General features: G+C 57.4%; 2 protein-coding genes across 2 annotated transcripts; one reads left to right on the plus strand and one right to left on the minus strand.

Moving 5' to 3' along the window:
* Window positions 1–473: 473 nt before the first annotated feature.
* BESB_012980 (CAM Kinase family, incomplete catalytic triad) lies at window positions 474–5,434 on the plus strand (the record flags this gene model as incomplete). The annotated part of the gene is made up of 9 exons (XM_029360028.1): window positions 474–746; window positions 1,222–1,332; window positions 1,644–1,813; window positions 2,263–2,425; window positions 2,910–3,082; window positions 3,542–3,652; window positions 3,999–4,086; window positions 4,432–4,712; window positions 5,029–5,434. The coding sequence occupies 9 exons, from the start codon at window positions 474–476 to the stop codon at window positions 5,432–5,434; spliced, it is 1,776 nt and encodes a 591-aa protein (XP_029216695.1).
* A 3,365-nt stretch (window positions 5,435–8,799) lies between these two features.
* Window positions 8,800–20,178, minus strand: BESB_012990 (GCC2 and GCC3 domain-containing protein; the record flags this gene model as incomplete). Its single annotated transcript, XM_029360029.1, has 17 exons — window positions 8,800–8,856; window positions 9,282–9,423; window positions 9,898–10,073; window positions 10,271–10,645; window positions 10,926–11,062; window positions 11,486–11,554; window positions 11,891–11,978; window positions 12,670–13,278; window positions 13,906–14,127; window positions 14,528–14,752; window positions 15,265–15,415; window positions 15,643–15,953; window positions 16,577–17,101; window positions 17,742–17,787; window positions 18,045–18,382; window positions 19,095–19,391; window positions 19,936–20,178. 17 exons carry the CDS (start codon window positions 20,176–20,178, stop codon window positions 8,800–8,802), a joined length of 4,011 nt encoding a protein of 1,336 aa, XP_029216696.1.
* Between the last annotated feature and the right edge of the window lie 65 nt (window positions 20,179–20,243).

Consider the following 20,243-nt stretch of genomic DNA (forward strand, 5'->3'; position numbering starts at 1 on the left):
ACCGGGTGCACGCGACTGCAGGACTCGCGGCGCAGGGGACGCCTGGCTGCTGTGCGGTCAGGCGAACGGAGAAAAGTCCTTCGCTCCTCGCGTGCATGCTCCTTCTGTCTGTTGCCGGTCTGAGTTTGTCACGGAGAGAATGCGGCGGGAACGCCTGCCGCGGCGCGCCGCCGTTCTTCCCTGAAGTTTGGATGCCGCGGCAGAGGGATCCTAGGGAACTCTAGGGATCGTTGACCCTGCCTGAGGCTTGTCTGTCTTCTTTTTCCTGAGTCGTCTGCCTCCTGGAAGACTAACTCTCGTGCACGCCGTTCCTCTCTTCCGTCTCTGGCTGCCTCCGGCTCGCACGGGCGAAGCCCTCGTCTCGGTTTTTCTCTGCGTCCCTTCGCTTTTCTTCTTCGGTTTGCTCGCGGGTCCCTCCTGCCGTGGCGCATATGTAGCGCAGACACTGGCTGCTAGCACTTCTCCGGCGTACGATGGGCGCATGCGAGTCTCGCGCGAAGAAAGGGCCGCCTCTCTCCGCTTCTTCGTCGGGTTCGCGAGTCCTCGCGCGCCTAGGCAAATGTCTCCCGACCTGCTCCTGCCGCAACGGGGGCGCCTGTCTCCGCACGCGGGACCGCAGCACCGGCGGCGAGGCCGGCGGCGGGCTCCGCGGCGACGGCGGCGCCTCCTCCTGGACTCGGCTCCGGGGCAACATCCATAAAAAATACCTTATTGGTCGCGTCCTCGGGAATGGCGCCTTTGGCCAGGTAACGCCCTCCCCGAAGCCGCCCTCTTTGCCAGCTTGGAGCGGTTTTGTGCGCACATGCATGCGGATAGAAATATCGTCCTTGGAGGCACTCCCAGACACCCCCCCCCCGCATGCTTTTCTGTATGTATTGTATGCGTGATTATATATATATATATATATATATATAGAGAGAGAGAGAGAGGGAGAGAGACATATGCAGATACGTGCGTTGTCTGGCGCGCTTGGAGTGGATGTTGGTCTACAAGCACGTGATGTGCATACACACTGGCTACGCAAGGCTGCACTCCACTAGTTCCGCTTATACGCGTTCGCAATTCCTTGGACTCCTCCGTTCCGTACTCCGGTTTCACTCTCACTACCGGCGAGGCTCCTCCGCCGCCTGCGGGGATCCTCGGCAAGCTCCAGGGAGCGGCAGCAGCTTGCGTCAGTCCCGCATGTCCGTGCGATCCTGCCGGTGTGACGCTGTCGCTCAGGTTCGCGAGTGCGTAGATCGGCAGACCAAGGAGAGTTTGGCTGTGAAGGTGATGACGAAGAAGGGGCGGGACAAAGGAGCCTGGAGCGCGTCCGAGATGTTCAGACGAGAAGTACGTCTAATAGAAGATTTTCCGCAGTTCACCGGCACTTCCGTATCCCCCTACAGGTGTCCGGTTATATTCCCTTTGTGTAGGCATATGCATTTGTATTGAGGTGTACTGCATGCGATTTGGAGTGTTTCTTGCCCGACAAGCTGGCGCGCGCTTCAGTTGGGGCCGCGATCAGACGCTGCGGCGCACCGTGCGCTGTGCGTCTATTCTGGGAGAGGGTATTAGAGGCTCTGCATGTTCATTATCTTCTACCCCAGGCGCTGGAGTGTGGTTTGCTTCGTGCCGGTGCTTCGATGGCGCTGTCTTTCTAGGTCGCGATTCTCTCTGCGCTCTCGCATCCGAACATCATACGCTTGGTCGACGCCTTCGAGGACAGACACCACCTCTACTACGTGATGGACAAGTGCGATGGCGGCGAGCTGTTTGAGCACATCGTCCGCCGCAAGCACTTTGACGAATGCGATGCCAGTCGCCTCTGCAGGTTCGTCGCGTTCGCAGGGGGCTGTCACCCAAGCGCTGGGATCCCGCCACGCTGCGTCGCTTTCTGGCACTGACATTTTCTTCACAACGCGCTCTCTCGAACGCTCCTCGCCACACTCGCGAGGGACGCTTCCTCTAGGCATGTCCTCAACCGTTGATTCGAGTGTGCTTTTTGTCCAACCGAGGGGGTGCATGTGTGGGCATCACGCCGTCGCAGTGTTCGCGCTTGAGTGGGTCCGACTGGCGTTCTGTGGCCTCTGGAGGTATGCGAACTCGCGGCAGTCGTGTGCGGCCTTTTCCTCCAAGCCGTGTGACGCGTAGATCCACGGGTGCCTGCCTCGGCGTTCCCGTCTGTCGTCCTTTCTCTTATGTGTGTATGTATATTATTTACTTTCGTTAATGTTTCTCTCTTTCAAAATGTATCTCTTTTCGCTCGCTGAGTTGATGCAGGCAAATGCTACTGGCGCTCGACTACCTGCATTCCTTCAACATCGTTCATCGAGACGTCAAGGCAGAGAACTTTCTGTTCCGCGACAAGTCCTTCGACTCCACGCTCGTCCTTATCGACTTCGGCATGTCCGCGCGTGTGCTCCCTGACCAGACTCTCTCCGAGGTTAGTCATCTCGCTCCTCGGGTTTGGAGCCTAGCTCGTGCCTCATCTCGATTTCGTGTTGAGGCAGCATCCTGCGTCTCGCTTGACTCCGCCCTAACCGCCTCCATAGGCAGTGCAGAGTTGAGGATCGAGATTGCTGTGAGTCTGCTTCTGTTCGTTTTCACCTGCCTCCGCGCGCGGATATGTCGCGTCTGCTATCTGTGCGTGGCTGATTCTGCGCCGCCGAGAGGCCGTGACCGTGTCGACGCGCACTCAGTGCTCTTCTCCTTCCCTCCATACGTGCGCGTCTGCCGACCGTATCGTCTCCACCTGTGCATCTATGTTGAGACTATCGGTTATATATTTGTTTTTCGACGCTAGCTTTCCGGTTAAGCATCCCTTTTTTTCGAGCCCCGACCGCAGGGTCGCGCAGCCGCCCTTCTGCTTCCGCGCGTCGGGTTTGAGTCAGGTTGCGGGTTCCGTGTTTTTGACTCCGTTCCATCAGGTCTGCGGCTCGCCTCACTACCTGTCGCCAGAGCTTCTGCGGCGGCAGTACTCCTGCCCGGCAGACATGTGGGCGCTGGGCGTCCTCGTCTTCTTGATGCTCTACGGCCGATATCCCTACGACGGTCACACAACGAGTCGAATCGTGCGAGACATCCTCTACAAGCCTCTCGAGTAAGATCCTTCGCATGCGGCAGGTGTGTGCGCGGTCCCGAATACGGCGCACACGTGGATTCTGCTGATCTGAGGTCGACCCTCCGCAGCTGCCGCACAACGGCGGCGGGGAGGCCTCAGCGGCTGCGCGAGGGCGTTCTGTGTTGGGATTGCATTCACCCAGGAGCGGCGTGTGCGCATGCCTGGTCAGGAATCATTCGTCCGTGGAGTTTGCTTTTAGGTTTGTATGTGCGTGTGCCTTCACGTGAAGCCGCGAGGATTCGCTGGCGGCGCGTCGGAGTGGCTGCGGGCTCGGTCTCGTGTGCGTGCGTGTGCACCCGGTTGCGGCGTCGAGGCCCGCAGGAAGGGGCCTAGGCAGGCAGGCCTGGGCATGAGAGGCAAAATGCCTAACGTTTCGCTGCGTGTGTGCGGTTTGTTCCGTCTGACATGCGTTTTGCTGTATGTTTCTTTCATGTTCAGCTTCCGTTCCAGGCACATTCGCCCCTCCTCGCTGGCGCTGGGCTTCATTAGAGCCCTGCTCGAACCCGACCCGAACAAGCGCATGACCGCGCAAGAGGCCTTGCAGCATCGGTAGGCCGCATCCATCTGAGAGAACAATGGACAACCAGCATCTGTAAACCATGCAGAAAAAACCTTCGACTCCAGAGATCACGCGGCCGCGTTCGCCGCGGCCGAAACCACAGAGGCGCAGCGAAAGAGAGAGACGAAGCGTATGAAGGGGCATTCCGAGGAAGAACGTCCAGCGAGCGGGCGGGGAGGCTGACATCCATCTGTCTGTCACACGATACAGATATATACACGTATACATACACGCATACATGTATTCGTAAGTATATGCATGTCTCTGTTTGGGTTTGTATGCGCGCACTTTTGTGTCTCCGCTGCGTTTGCTCTGTTAAAACCGTTTCGTCTGCAGGTGGATTCTGGAGGGCGATGCAGACGCGCGGCGTGAGAAGGAAGAAGCCCGAATCCCGATCGAGATTGTGCGGTCGGCCCATCGCAAGGTACGCCCCTCCGTCGAAGTCTGCGATTTCTGGCTTTGTCGCCTTCTGCATTTGCTGTCTTGAATCGCCGGATTCCCGGCTGCTGGCGTCTGTCGTTGCCGCGTCGTGTCTTCCTCTTTTCTTCAAGGTCCTCCGCATCTATCGCACGCGCCCGCGCGCTCCGCGTATCGGGTTAGCTACTCCTGCCGCCTCTCGGCCCCGTCAAACGTCGCGGCAAGGGGCGGCAGACGCGTGGGCGCGTGTGTCCAGTCGATCGCCTCTCGCATGCGGCTAGGAGGCAACAAGCCTCGAGTTGGACTTGGGAGCGGGCTTGACACGCCTTCCACGTGTCGCGTCGCGTTTCAGGTGACTGCGGGACGGATCGTGGCGAATCGCGAAGACGGAGAGCGGCGGAAAAGGCGCGAGAGTGCTGCCGGCGGCTTGCACCATCCGCAGCCTGGGGTGATGCGACCCCAGCGGACCGAGGACCCTTGCGGCCCAAGGACCCAGAATCGGTACTGGTACAAGGGCGGCTGGCAGCGGAAGCCCCGGGTTGCTCCGGAGTACACCAGAAAAAACACGCGTCTGGCAACGACACCCAGTCGAATTCAGCGGCGACACCAAGAGGAGCTCGCCGACATCCTCAGGTAAACGCGCGAGACATCCAGGCCTCAAACAGGAGATAGTCACCGATGTGGGTCTGCAGACAGAGTCTTGGCAGATCTGGCGACGCACGAAGCGGCGAGCCCAGCCGAGGCAACAATTGACATATATATATATATATTTAGGGTTTAGGGTTTCGATATATATATATATATATATATATATATATATGGTGCTGAGGATTTCATTTCCGTGTCTCCGTGGCTTCTAGGTTGTCTCATTTCCTCGCTTTGTCGCGCGCACCGCTTGACGCGTTGATGCTTTCTGGTGCGCGTGTGTGGTCGCTGCTGCGGTTCTCAGAGACGCGTCGATGGGGTTGCTCGTCAATCGCAGCAGCAGCTTAGGGATGTCTGAGGAGGTGTCACGCCTCCCGACCGTGTCGGGCTCGCCTCCAGGCGGCGGCTCGGATTTTTGTTTCTCCCGCACAGCAGCCTCAAAGGACCTCGAGAGCAGCGACGAGCTCCACGCCCCAGCAGACGATGCCGCGCAGGCGCCCGCAGACCGCCCTGCAGACGCGCCTCGCGGGCCGCGATCGTCCTGCGCCGTCTCCGACGTCTCCCGGTACGCCGCGGCGCCGACGCTCCGCCGCCGCACCGAGGGCGGAGGGGGGGCCTGTCGCCGAAGACGACGCGCCTCTCATGTGAGTGGCGTGAGTCGCGAAGAAGGTCGGAGGAACTCCGCACAGCAGGCGTGTGCGACGCGGTGAGCGAGCGGGAACCCCCACGCTGCGCATTGCGAGGCCGGCAAGCAAACGCGGGCTCGGCCGTGGCGCCCAGCCGCGGAGCGAGGACTGGGGCTATGAGCACGGAGACTGGCAACGGAGGAGGCCTCGAACATTGCCAGGTGGTAAGTTGAATGAGGTTCGCAGAGGACGGCTAAGGCGGTGTCGACTCGTGTGCCAGTTCGCCTCGTGAGGGCTTGTTTCGTGCCGCGCTCTGGGCGGCCGCCAGGCGCCTTCGGAAGCTGAGACAAGATTTCCCCTCGGGGTTTCTGGCTCTGCGCGGCGACGAGCTGGCGCCAGCTCGGTCCGCTGCCTGACAGTTCAGAGAAGTCACTCGTGGGGTCGGTGTTTGCTGGGATGCGTCTGTCTCTTACTTCCGTGTTGAGCCGAGCCGGTTGCCATAACCTGAGATGAGGTACGTTCAGGTTTTATCTGTGCACGAAGGCCGAATTAGACTCAAAGAAGCAGACTGCCAAAGAAGGGAACAAAGAACGCACGACCACAGACAGATCGTATGCGGCGCTCTCTCATCGCCGGGGGCCGCCGCGCGAGTCCGTGCATCTGAGACGAAACCTCGAGTTGAATGATCTGTGTTTCTGGGCGGGTCACCAGGTCGCTGACAGCGGCATGAATTTGCGCTATAGTGTTCTAATCGACGGGTTATGAAACTAGCGGCTGCCGGGCGGGGCTGGGAGTTAGCGGCATATGCGTACATCTCCATTTTCCTTTTGTTTTTGTATAGTTGAATCACTTATATGTTGGTCCGTTGGTCGTGTTGTCCGCTTGCTACGTGCGCGTCCGCTCGCATTTGACTGCCCACGGAGCTCGCGCCGTTCCAGGCGCGTTCGAGGGAACAATGACGGATGCTGTTCAGTTGCCATGAAGCCAACCGCTATCTGGCGCCAGGATCTGCATTCCCCAGTAAAGGTGTATGAGTTTCTAGGCGTGTTGCCTCGCGCAGTGCATCGGGGAAGCCGCTCGAGCTTGTTCACGGAGCGTGTCTGGCGGCCGCCGTCGCAATAACGCATTCCCGGCTTCAAATACGTGTCATCTCTTGTATGACTTGCCTACGCTGCGATAGACGCGCAGCTTGGAATTGGCCTGGTCTGTCTTTCTTTGATGTCATTCCAAAGGCGTGTCAACGGCTTCGGTCCGTTCGCGTCGCTGGCGGATGAGACGGCTTCCGCGAATCCCTGATTATAAATATATGTACGAATTATCTGTGGCATCCACGTGGTCATATTTATCTACACGTCGTTGGACGCCCCGTGCTGGCGGGCACGTGTAAGGATGGCAGACAGATTTTGACTTATTATGTCCAGTCTTTTTTTTTCGCAAGCGGAGCCTCCGCGCTGACGCATCGCTACAGGCTCTAGCCGGTAGAACCGACGTGCTTATGCGTGCGCGTGCCGATCGACAAATAAAGGGGAAGCACGCTAGCTCTTTTGAGGGCGTTTGTATTTTTGCGCTTCTCCCTCGGGAGAGTTTTATCGCGTGTGCCTTTCGCCAGGGGCGTCTCCTCGTGGTGCACTCCGATTACTGATACGCGATGCTGTCGAAAGGGGTTTTACGTGTGCTGCGCACTGCGTTGTTGTCGGGGGCTTGCGCAGGGCCCTGAGCCTTTTTGTCTTCGCGCGAGTCCCTGAAAACGTTTTGTGGGGTGAAGACGTGTGGAGAAAGGCTTCGTCCCGGAGCCTCCCGCCGGCTGCATAGCGGCGGGGTGTCGCGTGAGACGCGTGGGAGATTGGACGTGTGCGTAGGCCTTTGTCTTCTATGATGCGTGGATGTCTGCGTTGAGATTTGCATGCATGACTCGCAGGTGCGATTCTCGTCATTGTGGTGCGTGAAGAGGTGCTGAGTCATTTTCCACGACGCGTCTTGCGTGCATCGATTCATGGATAAGTGTGTTCACGTTCTTGCGTACCCGCGTGAATGCGAATCTACATGGACCTTACAGGGCGGCCACTGAGTGAATGGAATGGGTCATGAGGCGGATAGACAGCTCCGGTCGTAGCCGCTCGCGGGATGCGATTTTTGCTGTGCAGCGTGTGCGGCTGTATGTCTGCATGTGGGCAACTTGGCGCAGGACCGGTTAGGAGTAGTCCAGTTGTGCTTTGGCTGGGAAAAGTGGAGGCTCGCCTCTTCTCGACATTTGCATGTCTTCGGGCGTGCGGGGCTGGCGGCCCGGCTGACGACGCACTGGCAGGAAGGCGCGACGTAATTTGCAAGACGCTCCAGTCCTGAACTCTGAAGCGCGGGACTCTGGATCAACCGTCCACATGACTCACAAAAACATCTTAAAGATATACATTTTAGCCATGTTACTGTTGGAGCTATCCTTGTATTCTTCACCCAAAGACATAACCAATGTAGAATAATCTTAATGTAGTAGGATATTGAAATCCAACACTTTTAGCTGTCTAAGCAGTCCAGGGGGGGGGGGGGTGGTGTACTGCAATAATGTGATAATAACGATACATGGCCGAGCTATGATCTTCATGTTCGTAATGCCTGCTTTGTAAAGAGGATATGGTAACTTCTTTGTACCAATATATATTGGTGGTTGTCTTTTATCGGTGTGCTCTCAATCTAAATTCACCTTTTAACTTTGGTTTCTTAGTTGCAATTACCTTTGTACTCCAAATAATTACAGTGTGTGGTGCACAACTAGTCAGCGCCACTGATATTCTTAGGTACGTAGCGCACATAGGCATGCCGGAAGGAGGGGCCGACTCAGGCCTTATATTGTCGCTCGCCGTAGGCGCAGGCGACTACAAGTGTAAACGTTATGTTTCTGCATCTCTAGAATCAGGGTATCCGTGCAGTGGCCATAAACGCATATGCATAAAGGACATGTGGGTCATTTCCACGGGAAGTGCCGAGAATCGTTTTGGTTTCGGTTCTCAACTCGGCAGGAGCCATAAACTCCAGAGTCGCCACGTTGCCAGATCCGGAGATTCCCATCCTCCATAGAAATCCTAAGGCAGTGCTGTTGATGCGGGGTCCATGTAGCCCCACGTCTACTACGCGATCGCCAGTCGACATGTGTATGAGGTGCTGCCGGCTTATACGGATAAACGCACGCGTATAGGCGCATATGTGCATATAAACGTGTCGACACGCAGTGTAGGATTCACGATGGTATGTCGTCCCCCTTGGCGCGACCGTCAAGCAGAAGAGACGCAACCAGATTTCGGACCTCTGCTGTCGCAAGAAATCTTAAGCACGATATGTACCCTCTCTAGCAGGTGTAGCAGCCACGAGCGACAGTAACGCTTCAGCAGGTCGTGTCACACGCGGCATTTCTCTGGAGGCGCAGCTGCAGACGCCTTGGCGCTCCCAGTACCATTTCAGTGATGGGCTAGCGATGAATAGACCCCGTTGAGCTTCGCTAGCGTTCCAAGGAGCTGCAAGCGTACACCAACAAGGAGAGGTTCCGGATTCCGATCATTACGACACGGCAGAGACTGAGAGCGCAGAGCGTCGCAGATTCATTGACTCCGTCCGGGGGTGTTATGCATGCGTGGTGATATTAAAAACTCTGTTCCCTCTGGTGTCTCGCGTACCCATGGATCTGCATCTGTGCTGTATCTACTACCGGCCAATTCATAACTTCGTATGAAAGATACCTTAGATTTCGTGGATGAGCGTAACGAGAAACATCATGGCAGAACGAGGCAGTTCGAGTAGTCATGGTATATACTGTGCTACGCAGGACCGATTCGTCCAACGTGAGTGGGAGTAGTTTTAATTGGCCTCTCGCGTCAGGCAGGCACGGCTACTGGTTGGCTCTTCAGCAAGGTCTTTTTCTAGATATGCCCAGCTGACTCACTTGGCTGATTTGGTTTGTTGCCTCGTCGAGTGTGTCGAATTCCTTGACAGTTGCGCGTCGGGCAGTGCTTCGGCGGCAGCCCGCGTTGGTCACAGACTCTACAGTGCCGTGAATCTCCGCGATTGTTTTTTCTATAGCCTGTCTGAGAGTACGTAGCACGTCCAAAAAACAGACAACGCTGCACGTCTGGCAGGCGACAGTGCTGGGGCACCCTACCTACACTCCGGAACCGGTAGAACACCAGCGGCTGCGTGTCCCTATACCGCAGTTCGGATTACCCCCGTTTATCAAATACGAGAACTCGCAGCACAGGTATCTAACCATAATGCCCCTACATATCGTGCCCGGCCGTGGGACACATCACATTACTGCATTTCTAGACAATTGAGTAACTAAGGAACCGTAAACACATCGAGCAAAAGTTACAAGGCCCTGTTGATGCAACATAGCTAGTATGTGTGAGCCAAGCACTGGATTAGTTCCCAAGGAACGGTGCCGTGAGCTGGCTTTGCGTTTGTAGAATGCGGCCTCCGAACCGAGGCCGCAGCACTGCAAAACTGTCGTCGCGGAGTTCAGCGGTAGTTCGACGGCCGTGGCAGCCCCCCTTGAAGCTTACCGCAGCATTGCTAGACGCTTGTCGAGTGTTGAGGTGGAGAGCTTCTGCAGCGGAGGCACGTCAGCGGGGAGAGGGTCTTCTTGAGCCGTCGCTCTTTCTGCGTCGAGCTGAGCCTCTCTTTGTGCGGCGCGGCGACTGGCTTCATCTCGCCAGGCGCGCCCAACCCGCAGCACGACCTGCTCAGAACGGTCAGGGAGGCTCAACAAACACTCTCCGCCTTCAAACAAAGGAACAAAAGAGACGATGGAGCGAGTTGGTAGTTGGATGACACGTCGGTATCATAAAGACTACCAAATTGCTGGCCTGGAAAGCTCAAGGGAGATGGAAGTTCTTCAGAGATCCAAGGAGACACGAGGCAAGGCTAGAGACATACCTCGCGCTGGCGGTCAGGCGTGTAGAAGCTAACAGCCTCTTGCTTCGCGACAAACGCACTCTTAGCCTCCCTCAGCCGATTGCCCTGGAGAGTCAGCTGTTCCTGTGCGGCGGAAATCATGCGCCGCTTTCTGGCGAGCATCTTCGCCCGCAGGCGCTCCTTCAAGCCGTTCATTTGTTTCCAGTACTCAGCGCCTAGTGCCTCGTCGAATCGGGCGGCGTCTGTGCGGTGCATCTCGAAGATTTCTTGTTTCATTCGCCCGAGGTTTTGGTCGTCTAGCTTCCGCCCTGCCTCCCGCCGCGCATTATCCTGAAGCGCCCGCAGTCGGGCGCGGCCCTCCTCTTCTTCCCTCTCCAGCCGATCTTCCCATTCTCGCTGCATAAGTCAAAAAGCTGCAACGCACAACGGCATGCACGAGGCTCGATCGGCCACTTCTGGGGTGGCTCTCTCCAACAACGCTGGCATTCGCCGTGAGGCGCGAATGCACGCGAGGACCTCCCCGACAGGCATAGATGCAACAGGTACCCTCTCTGCTGAACTGCGGGTCGCCAGACGCGTCGGCCAATACCGCTTCGTGCCTAATGTGTGGAGTGAGACGCCCTTGGTGAGAGTCTGCAGCAGCGGTACCGGGGGACAGGTGTCTACGAATGCGTACGTGAAGAAGCTCCAGGGACTCGGCCAACCGCCGTTCCGCTTCATCCTTCTCCTTCTCGTGCTCTGCGAGCTCCCGCTCAAGTTGCACGCGCTTCTCGGCTTCGCAGTCTCTCTGTTTTTCCTGCAAGCGCCGAAGTTCTGAACACAGACAAGACACCAGAAGACGCACGCGGTAATCGCGTGCCCACGCGGACCACTGCAGTCAGGACTCACAGGCATTTTCGCGTATATATTTATCTACATCTATATGTATAGGTATATAGTGAGTACGGACCTTTCGTCTCTATCACGGATATGAAGTCTTGCGGGTTTTGCAACACACATACGATCATCCCAGGAGGCGTATGACTTGCCGTTACGGCATAGGCGTCAAACCGCACGCTGCACGGAGGCCGTAAGATGTTTGTTTCTTCAAACTCGAGCTCGAAAGCGGTAAGGAAGCATGCGAATCGAAACAACTGTGCCAGTCATGACGAGACCGCTTGTTATGCCAACACATGAAGGCCCTCCAGCGCAGTACTCCTGAGGCGCCTGCGCCCTCCTCGAAGTTCGACACTATACCTGCAGAGGCTTCCTCGGAAAGACTCCGCGCCATTTTGCTGCCCTTTTCCTCTAGCCGCTTCAGACGGACTGTCACACAGGACGACAACGGACGGCAGTAATACCACGTCTCGTCGGAGCTCCCTGATCCTTCTGCTTTGTCACGATTACAACACGAATCCACAACTCTTTCCAGTGGTTTCCAAGGGCGAGCAACGGAGCCAGCCGAAGTCAGACATTCGCTACCACTGTTGCGTGCTGGATTGCAGTGTCGGAGCGAGATTTGTTCTCGAGGCAAGAGACGCTGCGCCGGTCATTCGACTTCCGGATGAACCTGACTCTCCATCACAGGATCTGTTGCGCCTCAACTTTCAAGCCGGTGCGTAATGCAACTCGGGCGGAACTCCGTTAGAGTTGTTTACTTACGAATTAAACGCTGACAGCGCGTCATGGCCAGCTGTCGCGCCTGCTGCTCGATGTCAATCTCGGGCGGGCTGAGGGCGCTAGACTCCCCCTAACGCAGAACGCAAATCCTCAATCCGTCAAAATGCCTCTGCTGCCAACCCATGGCCAGTGACACGGGTGAGAGTGGCGCTGTCCCGACCGCGACGCCTATGTGTCGCGTAGATTTACTCTGCAAGCGTGGGCTTTGGCCTACGGCTTCGTGGGTCGCTCGCGGGTCATGATGCTTTTAACTCGAGTTCCGCACTGCCCCCATCCCCCCCACCCTGCGCACATTACTGAGGAGTTCTGAGCTTCAGCACCTGGCTCGATAACACCTGATGGCTTTCACTCTGGGAATCTAAGCGTAACTACAAGGTGAAAATGTAGTCGGAGTCGCCACGCTTCTCGGGGCAGGCGCCGGCCTTGTGGGGAGATGCGAAGGGGCACATTTGCGTTCCGTATCGCTGACGTTTGCAGCGGCGCACCTGCTTTCCGCGTGTGCGGTGGTGCGTCATCCACTGCAACATCTCTTTCCACATGCGTGCGATCAGGGACGGAACCCACGCGAGTGACGCTTCCCCCCGCGTGCCCCCTCCCCCGGACCTAGAGGCTGGCAAATGCCTGGTCGGAGATTCACTCCTTGACGACAGCGAGCGGGCATTTGTCAACGTGCGCTCACAGCCAACGACATGAAGCAGCGGGGCGACAGCTACATGTGCGACGACAACTTTTGTCTCCCGCCACCACATCCAAGCTCTTACTTGCTCGACGACGATGTCACCACGTGAGCTCTGGGCCTTGGGAGGCCGAGGAGAAGTTGCAGCAGTCACCTGCCTGAGCTGCCTGAGTTCCTCCTCGTACTTGATCGTCAGGTCCTTGGCGATTTCAGCGGCAATGTTGTCAAGCTGGTGGGCGCTGGTCTCCACTTCGTTTGCGAAGTCTGTGATTTTCTGAAGGATCTCATGACGGACCTCCACTGTGCGTGCGCGGCACTCCCACTCAAGATTTTTCTCGAGCTTCTTGAAGTCCTGGACAGCCTGCACTCGTCGAGTTTGAAGGTGTTTGCGGCGCTGCTCGCGCGCCTGCGCGATCCGACTTGGAGCGTCGTCCTTGTGTCCATTCGCTGAGGCGCAGTCCGCCGTCTCCTCGCCGAAATCTGTGTCGGAGGCTTGTGGGCCACACCACTTGCCGGGTTGATCCAGGAGCCTAAGCGATTCATCAATTGCGTTTAAGTCGCGCCTGAGGTCCTCTTGCAGGACTCGCCGCTTCTGCAAGAGTTCGTCTTCGAGTTTCTTCTGAGCGAGCATCTCTGCTGCGCTCTGCAGCGCGCCGCCCGCCATGCTCGTCCCCTTCCCGGTCACACTTCGAGGCTGGGGACGCGGCAACGCAAGCAATCACCTTTCTCGATGTCTAGACAATTTCTGGCGTTATTCAATGGGTTAGCAAGCAGTGGAAACGGACAGCACGAGCTGTGGCCTGCCCCAGCAAAGGCGCCAGAGGCGCCATCTGTGCGGTGCCTGCCTCGAGGATTTCCTGTTCTTTAGGCCTGCGGGGTCGACCGCCATTCTCCGTCACCCGCACATCAGAGAGCCTTCGGGCGGGACCTTCCCCACATTCAGGCTGTCTCCTCTGAAGGCGCTACTACGCCAGGGCGCGAAACGCCAACGACGCACCAGCCATTTCTAGAACGAGTCCGCGTGTCAGACAGACGGGCGTGAGACAAACGGTCAGAGACTGGCACCCTCATTGCAGCTCGCTCCGTCAGGAGATATAGCATACCCATATGCGTTCAAACCGTCCCCTTTCGAGACGACCGTCTCACTCGCAGCCCGCGATTACCGACCGGAACGGCACGGCGTGACCTGGTGATCCATGCGGCGACGCCTTCGAAAGACAAAAGCGAGCACCTTCGAGAAGAGCCACACTTAGTCAGAGACGAGGTTCCTTGTCTTCAACGGCCTGGGGAGTCGTGCAACAGCTTGCCAGGGGGGACCTACCTGAGTCACAAGGAACGCCGCCTGCAAGAGGGCGTCCCTCTGGAGAGCTCGGCGTTTCTCCTCGCGCGTCGACATCTTGCGGACTCGCGTGGCGTACCTCTCCGCGGCGTGCCGCCGCTGTTCGCGAATGGCTACGAGGCCGTCGTCTTGGTGTGTGCTGGGATCCATCACGTCGCGCCAGCACTCGAGCGCACGGCCTTCGTCTAGAAAGCCGCCGCCGACCTGCGAGGGTTGCCCAGACACAGGCGCAGGCTCTTGGGCCAGTTCACTCTCTACTCCCCGCGAGGCGGCCTTGGGTCTCCCTCACGCGAGCAGACGTCCGCTCGGGGCGCATCCGGTCGCCCTAAAGAACGCGCGCTTCACGCATGCAGTCGCCCTAAAGGACGCGGGCTTTAATGGCGAGACGCGCATCCTTGAGCGTCTGCCTACACTTGTGGCCTGGAATGTTTCTCGTGGCCACGGCCGGAGGCGCTCGAAAAGGAAAGCGTTCTGCCGCGCCTGCGCCCCCGCGCCTGTCGACCGACGCACCTGGCATGCGGCGTGGGGTACAATCTCCTGCGGCACAGCGAGCGTGTGACCTTTCACTGAGACGCTCTGTTTCGACGCGTCGTTACCCACTTACGGCCATGCGCTCCCACGCCTTCAGCCGCGTCTGCAACAGGGCCTGCCGGAGCCGTGTGACAGTCCGCAGCCGCGACTGCGAGCTCTTTTCGAGGAACTCCTGGAGAAGCTGCGCCTTCTCAAGGTCCCATTCGGCATCCGCCGTTTTTTGAATTTCCGTGCGTCGCAGCAACTCCTCTTCCGCTCCTTTCCTCCCTTCGTCGTAAACCGCGGATCTGCCCGCCGCCTGCAAGGGATCATCCATAGCCCAGACCGAACCCGACGAATCGACCATTTACAGGAGACATGACCATTAGGCACCCTCCGCGCACGCTGCCTCTCACAGCCTCGGGAGACCAACAGACGCTGTGTGGGCGAGAACTGCCGAGAGTCGAGCCGCGAGGACCTCAGGTTCTCCCGCGCTCTCTTGGCGCCTCCTCGGGAGGCCTAGGATACTCTAACTACTGACATGTTTAGAGGTACAGACAGCGGAAGCCACATCTGTCTATACGTGTGCGCTGTGGAGGAGCGGTTGGAGTTTCGTGCGATTTTGTATCGTCGTTTGAAATCCTTAGCACTCGATACCCCCCGGGCTACAATATAGTATGTATCGTGTAGGGCAATATCCATACCAGCGTCACCCATAACTACACCTGTAGTGCCACCTAGAGTCCAGAGGGAGCCGCTACGTATTACAAGGACGCGCCTTCTGCCTGAGTCTCAGAGCGCGGCGCCTGCGTGTTGTGGAGAGCGACGTACAGAAAGGGCTGTCTTCCACACGTCGTCTCGGGTCTCAAGCTCACTGAGGACGAGCCTGAAGGTGCGTCCCTGGAGCTCCTCCATGGCTTGCGTGAGCATGTCGTGCTTGGTTGATACACAGACCGTGAGCGCATCCGATGCTGCTCTCGTCCTGAGCACACATCGACATGGTTTCGGGGCGAACACCAATTGCCTTCCTTGCATTCAGCACACGTCAGCTACGTTGCGGGGGCGAGGCAGGTGTGGAAACGCTGCAAGGCCGCGAGCGCGTTTCCACTGGCGAGGGCGGCATCATCGCTGTGACGGATGCCTTTCTCTCTCTTCGCTTTGTACGCTGACATGCTCTGGCCTGCGGTGCGTCTCTCGCTCCATGCTCACTTGGACACGAGTTGGTCTTTATGATGACGCCTAGACGCGCGGTTCTTCTCGAGTTTGGCCTGCACAGCCTGGAGCGCCATCGCTATGGCTGCCTGGTTCCAGCCGTCGCAGTGCGGTTCGGCGGCGTCTCCGTGTGCCTGCTTCTTCCCAGATTCCTCCCCTGCCGGTTTGCGCCTGGCGCCCGCGGCGCTGGCCATCACGGCGGCTTCGAGGCACTTCTGGCCTAGCTCGACCGCAATGTCTCCGTGCACTTCAATGTCCTCGAGGAGGAAGGCCTCCATCTGCTTCAGCTCGAGTTCCGCGTGCTCACCCTGTCCCATGCGAACAAGCAAGAGCCCGCGTCAAGCCAAGAGAGAGACAGATCGGTAAACTGTGGGTACGAGCGGCTGGAGGTGTATATGCATATGTGTGTATATAGATAGAGAGGCAGACAGATATGTATGCAGCCCGTTCGTGGCTTGTGGGGATTGCGGGATGTCGCCCCGAGCTGGTCGGCCAACCACATCGCGAAACGCTCCTTTGGCTTGATGTGATCCGATTCGGCTCCTTCGTGTCTAGTCCTCGGAAAGCCGCATCCATCAGACCCATAAAGCTGGGCGGGATACAGGGTGAGCAGATGCATAGGGATTGACAAGAGGATTCAATCACAGGTAGCCGCGCACGCCGACATATCCTACACAGCTCGGCACAAGACATAGGTATCGCCGCGCCCGTATCGCTGAGAAATGCTAGTGCCCATGCCTTTCCAGCTGCCACCTCCTGCGTTTGCAGCCTTGACAGCCGGTGCGGCACTGTCTTCGGTTCTGCGGTTTGCGGCGCCCTCGACTCCCACCATGGTTTCGTATTCACAGAGGGCCTATCGAGACGACATAAACCATTTTCGCTGACCCTACGCGAAGCGCGTGTCGAGTGTTACGGGACGCAACGCGCGTACCAGGAAGTCAAGCTGGGCGACGTGTATATCAACAGAGCTTTTGTACGCGGCTTCCGCCATCTGATTCTCGAGCCTCGCCCTGTCTGCCTCCATTTGGGATCGCTGTTCGAGGGCGCGGGTGATGCAATCTGTCACAGCCCGCGCCGTTCCGCTGATTCGGTGTTGTCTTCCCTCCGCGTTTCCTTTTGCCTCGGAATGGGTACGCGCCTGCAGTTCTCCCGCCTCCCTGACTGCCTTGACCAAGGCCGCGCTCCAGCGCGAAAGTCTCAATTTCTCCTCGGCGTGCTTGGTTTGCAGGAGTGCTTTGCATGCGCTTCTTCGCGCGTCAGCTGCCGCCCTGTAGGCGCCCTCCTGCTCAGTCAGCAACTCTTTGAAAGCCGCTTCCTGGCTCTTCAGGAGCTGTCGCATCTTTTTCACGAAGGCATCCCGCTCGAGCCGAATTTCTTCGGAGAGACTCTTACGAGACGACGCCAAAAGCGCAGACAAAAACGCGCGACTGTCCAACTGGTCCATTTCGACGGTCGTCTGGGGGTCACAGGGCAGGAGACACAACTCACAAAACACCTCGCAAGGACTCCAGCGGCGAAGCCACGCACAGCTCCACCAGTAGCGCAATCGCACCGGGCATCCTTGAAGGCAGGAAGACAGATGGAATCAGACAGAAAAAGAGAGGGAGATGAAGAGCAACCCCAACACCACTACTGAAAGCGAGCACTAGAGAGAGAACTTCGAGGGCGAGAGAACCACATGATGCGGACAGCGATGTGAGCACATTTCTCACATCGAAGCTGGACTCGATGCTTCTGAGACACCACATCTTCAGTGAGATCCGGTCTAAACGCTCCCCGTGCTCGCAGCCTCGACGACGCTGACCCCCGGGGAAACGCTAGCAATGCAATGCGCGACTTGGGCCTATCTCCCGTACCTTAAATCAAGCAGGCCTACGTGTGCGCCGGAGAAAGAATCCACAGATATGTTTTACGCGTTGTTCGTAGCGCTCGGTCATGCAACGAGGTGCTGGGCAGCATGAAGGGACTATGAAGGGACTGTTGGCCGACGAGACATCGCTCCCAACTGTCTACAGCTATTTTTCGGACGTGCGATTATTCGGCGATGCCGACAGCCTGCCTTGTACGGTTCAAACCTCTCCCGTTTCGAAGCTCACTGTCAGCATGTTGTCGTCGATCACCGCTTTCCCGCTCTTCACGCCACTGCATAGACATTCACACAGCGGAGTTAAGCCTTGTGCCGGAGCTGCGCACGGGCATTGCGCGTGCGTGGTCGGCGGCCTCTTCGTCTCCGCTTTGCAGCAAACCCTCTGCCTCAATTGCAAATGGCTCTTTCTTTCTTTTTCCAACTGCAGCAGTGCCAGCGTGTAAGACAAGGGCGAAGGGCGGCGGTGGGGGTCGCTAGGAACCGACACAAGTCGGAATTTATATCGGGTGGGCCCTAATGTGCGCGGCCTCACCTGACTGCGGCCAAGACGATCTTTCGAACCGCATCCGCCTCAAAGTCAAGAAGGCCCCTGAGCTGGAGGTCCCTCAGGTCGAACCATGCTTCGGCATGCTTGGCCGGGAGCACGCCGAGAGTCTGGACTGTGTCGCGGAGCTTCTGGTGCGGCCCTGCAAACAGCGCCTGCAGGCGGTGGCACTCGCCCTCGAGCCGCTCTTCTTGATACAGACGCTCCGCAAACAGCGTGTCGTACAAGACGAACAACGTGTCTCCGCTCTCGTCGAAGGAGTCGGCGTCGCTCAGAAGTGCCTCCAACTTTGCAATCACGCGATCCGCGACCGAATCCTCGCCGTGCTGCACGCAAAGTTATGCGGAGAGCCGCCCGCGAAAGAAAGCCGACTCGCAGAGTCCGCCCCCTGAGTGAATCTCTTTGGGCGTGAGCACACAGACGAATGAGCAGTGAAAGGCAAAATGCGTCCGAGCGGTGTGCGGCTATTTGCGGCCTGGGGTATCCGTTCCACTTCTCATTAGCCCCACAACCGCCAGGGGAGTTCTGCCTGACGTGGAAATGTCCATATATCATATTTATATATATTTATATATATATATATATATATATATTCCTACCTTTCTCCCTGATCACGCAGACCCTCGGATGGAAGGGGCACCGTGATGCAACCCAAAGCCGCAGCAAGCCACGGTTCCTATCACTGCTGTTTGTTCTTAGGAGACCGTGGACATGCAACAGAAGACGGATGCGCAGAGGCCATGAGCGGCATGCACAGCTGTCGACAGGGCCCAATCGAATACGTAGACAGGAGAGGTTGAGGAGTGTTTCGCATCGATGTTGGAGGCCAGCGAAGAGAAAACGAGCAATTCTACCAGCTTTAGACACTCTGAGCCGATCCGAGCGGCGGCACGTCCTGGAGCTCAGGGCGGGAGAGATAGCTCAAGGGCGTTCACTCAGCGTGCCTGCTTATCAGCTACACACCCCCGCGTGATCAGAGGACGAAACAGCCGAACGCTTGCCTGAAAAGGCTCTATACGTCGGGTGGCGTCTGTTTACCTGCGGCGCGGAAAGCCAGAGGGTGTCCAACGCGTCGAATACCGCGACGCCAGCGCTGTCGATGCACGTGAGAAAGTAATCAAGTAAGTCGCCAGGCTTCGTGGTCTGTGGTCTCTCAAGGGCTTGGGGCGCGAGTGCGTTCGCCAGGGCCTCGTCTGCAGCAATCGGGTCGTCGGCTCCAGTGAAGACGCTGGCGAGCGTGCGCAGCAGTTTTTGCTGGTCGGGCGACAAAGCCCACATTTGCTCGCCCGGCAGCAGGAGCAGCGTCTGCCGCGTCTTCTTCAGAATGCGTTCCAGCTGAACCGCGAACCACAATTCGAGCCGTCAGCTACGTGACTGTGGCTCAGTGTATCCAACCGGTTGAAAAGGATGGGGCCAATGCATGCCCCCGACTCCAAGACACCACAACAAACGTCTCAGAGGGTGAGTGAAACCTTCAGTCGTAGACAGTACGAGGAAGTGGGGGCCATGCCTGAGACTTGTAATACAGGTGGCAGTTTCCGCCACAAGTGTCCAGTATGATAGGTTCATGTGAGAGAGCCCAGCAAGAGAGGCGGCTTAGGAATCACATTGAAGGTGGGCAACACGCAGACGCCGCGAAACGCTTTGAGCTGGTATAGCCAGAAGAGGAAAAGTAGGACAGCAAACCTGGTAGGCGGGTCGCACTTCGACATGGTAATAGAACACGAGTCTTGCGCAGATGCCACGTCTACGGACGGCAAGAATCTCCTTCTTAGCCTTGACACACATGTAAATCTAGAGACTCTAAGGGACAGCGATAGAAAGGCAGGCGAATATCCGGTTAAGACTGCTGAAGTTGATCCGTTTCCTGTGGACGTACCGTCTGCGGCATGGCGGCACAGGCCTGTTCGAACGACTTTAGCTCTTCGTCCACAAGGCACTTAAGCGTCTTTCCGAAATCAATCAGTTTCTCAAATATCACATGTTCAACAGGCGCAAGGGGATGAGTCAAAGTCCCGTGGTTACCCCTGGAGCGAAAAAGGCCTCTGGAAACACCTGCTGGGATTCTGCGGATGGATGCTTCATGGATGTAGGCACGCACACCAAACCCATAAATCGACATACGTGGAGCCTCTATGAAGCTATATATATATATATATATATATGTATATATATTTTTACGGAACC

This window comes from Besnoitia besnoiti, chromosome IX (assembly GCF_002563875.1).
Source record: "Besnoitia besnoiti strain Bb-Ger1 chromosome IX, whole genome shotgun sequence".
NCBI lineage: Eukaryota > Apicomplexa > Conoidasida > Eucoccidiorida > Sarcocystidae > Besnoitia > Besnoitia besnoiti.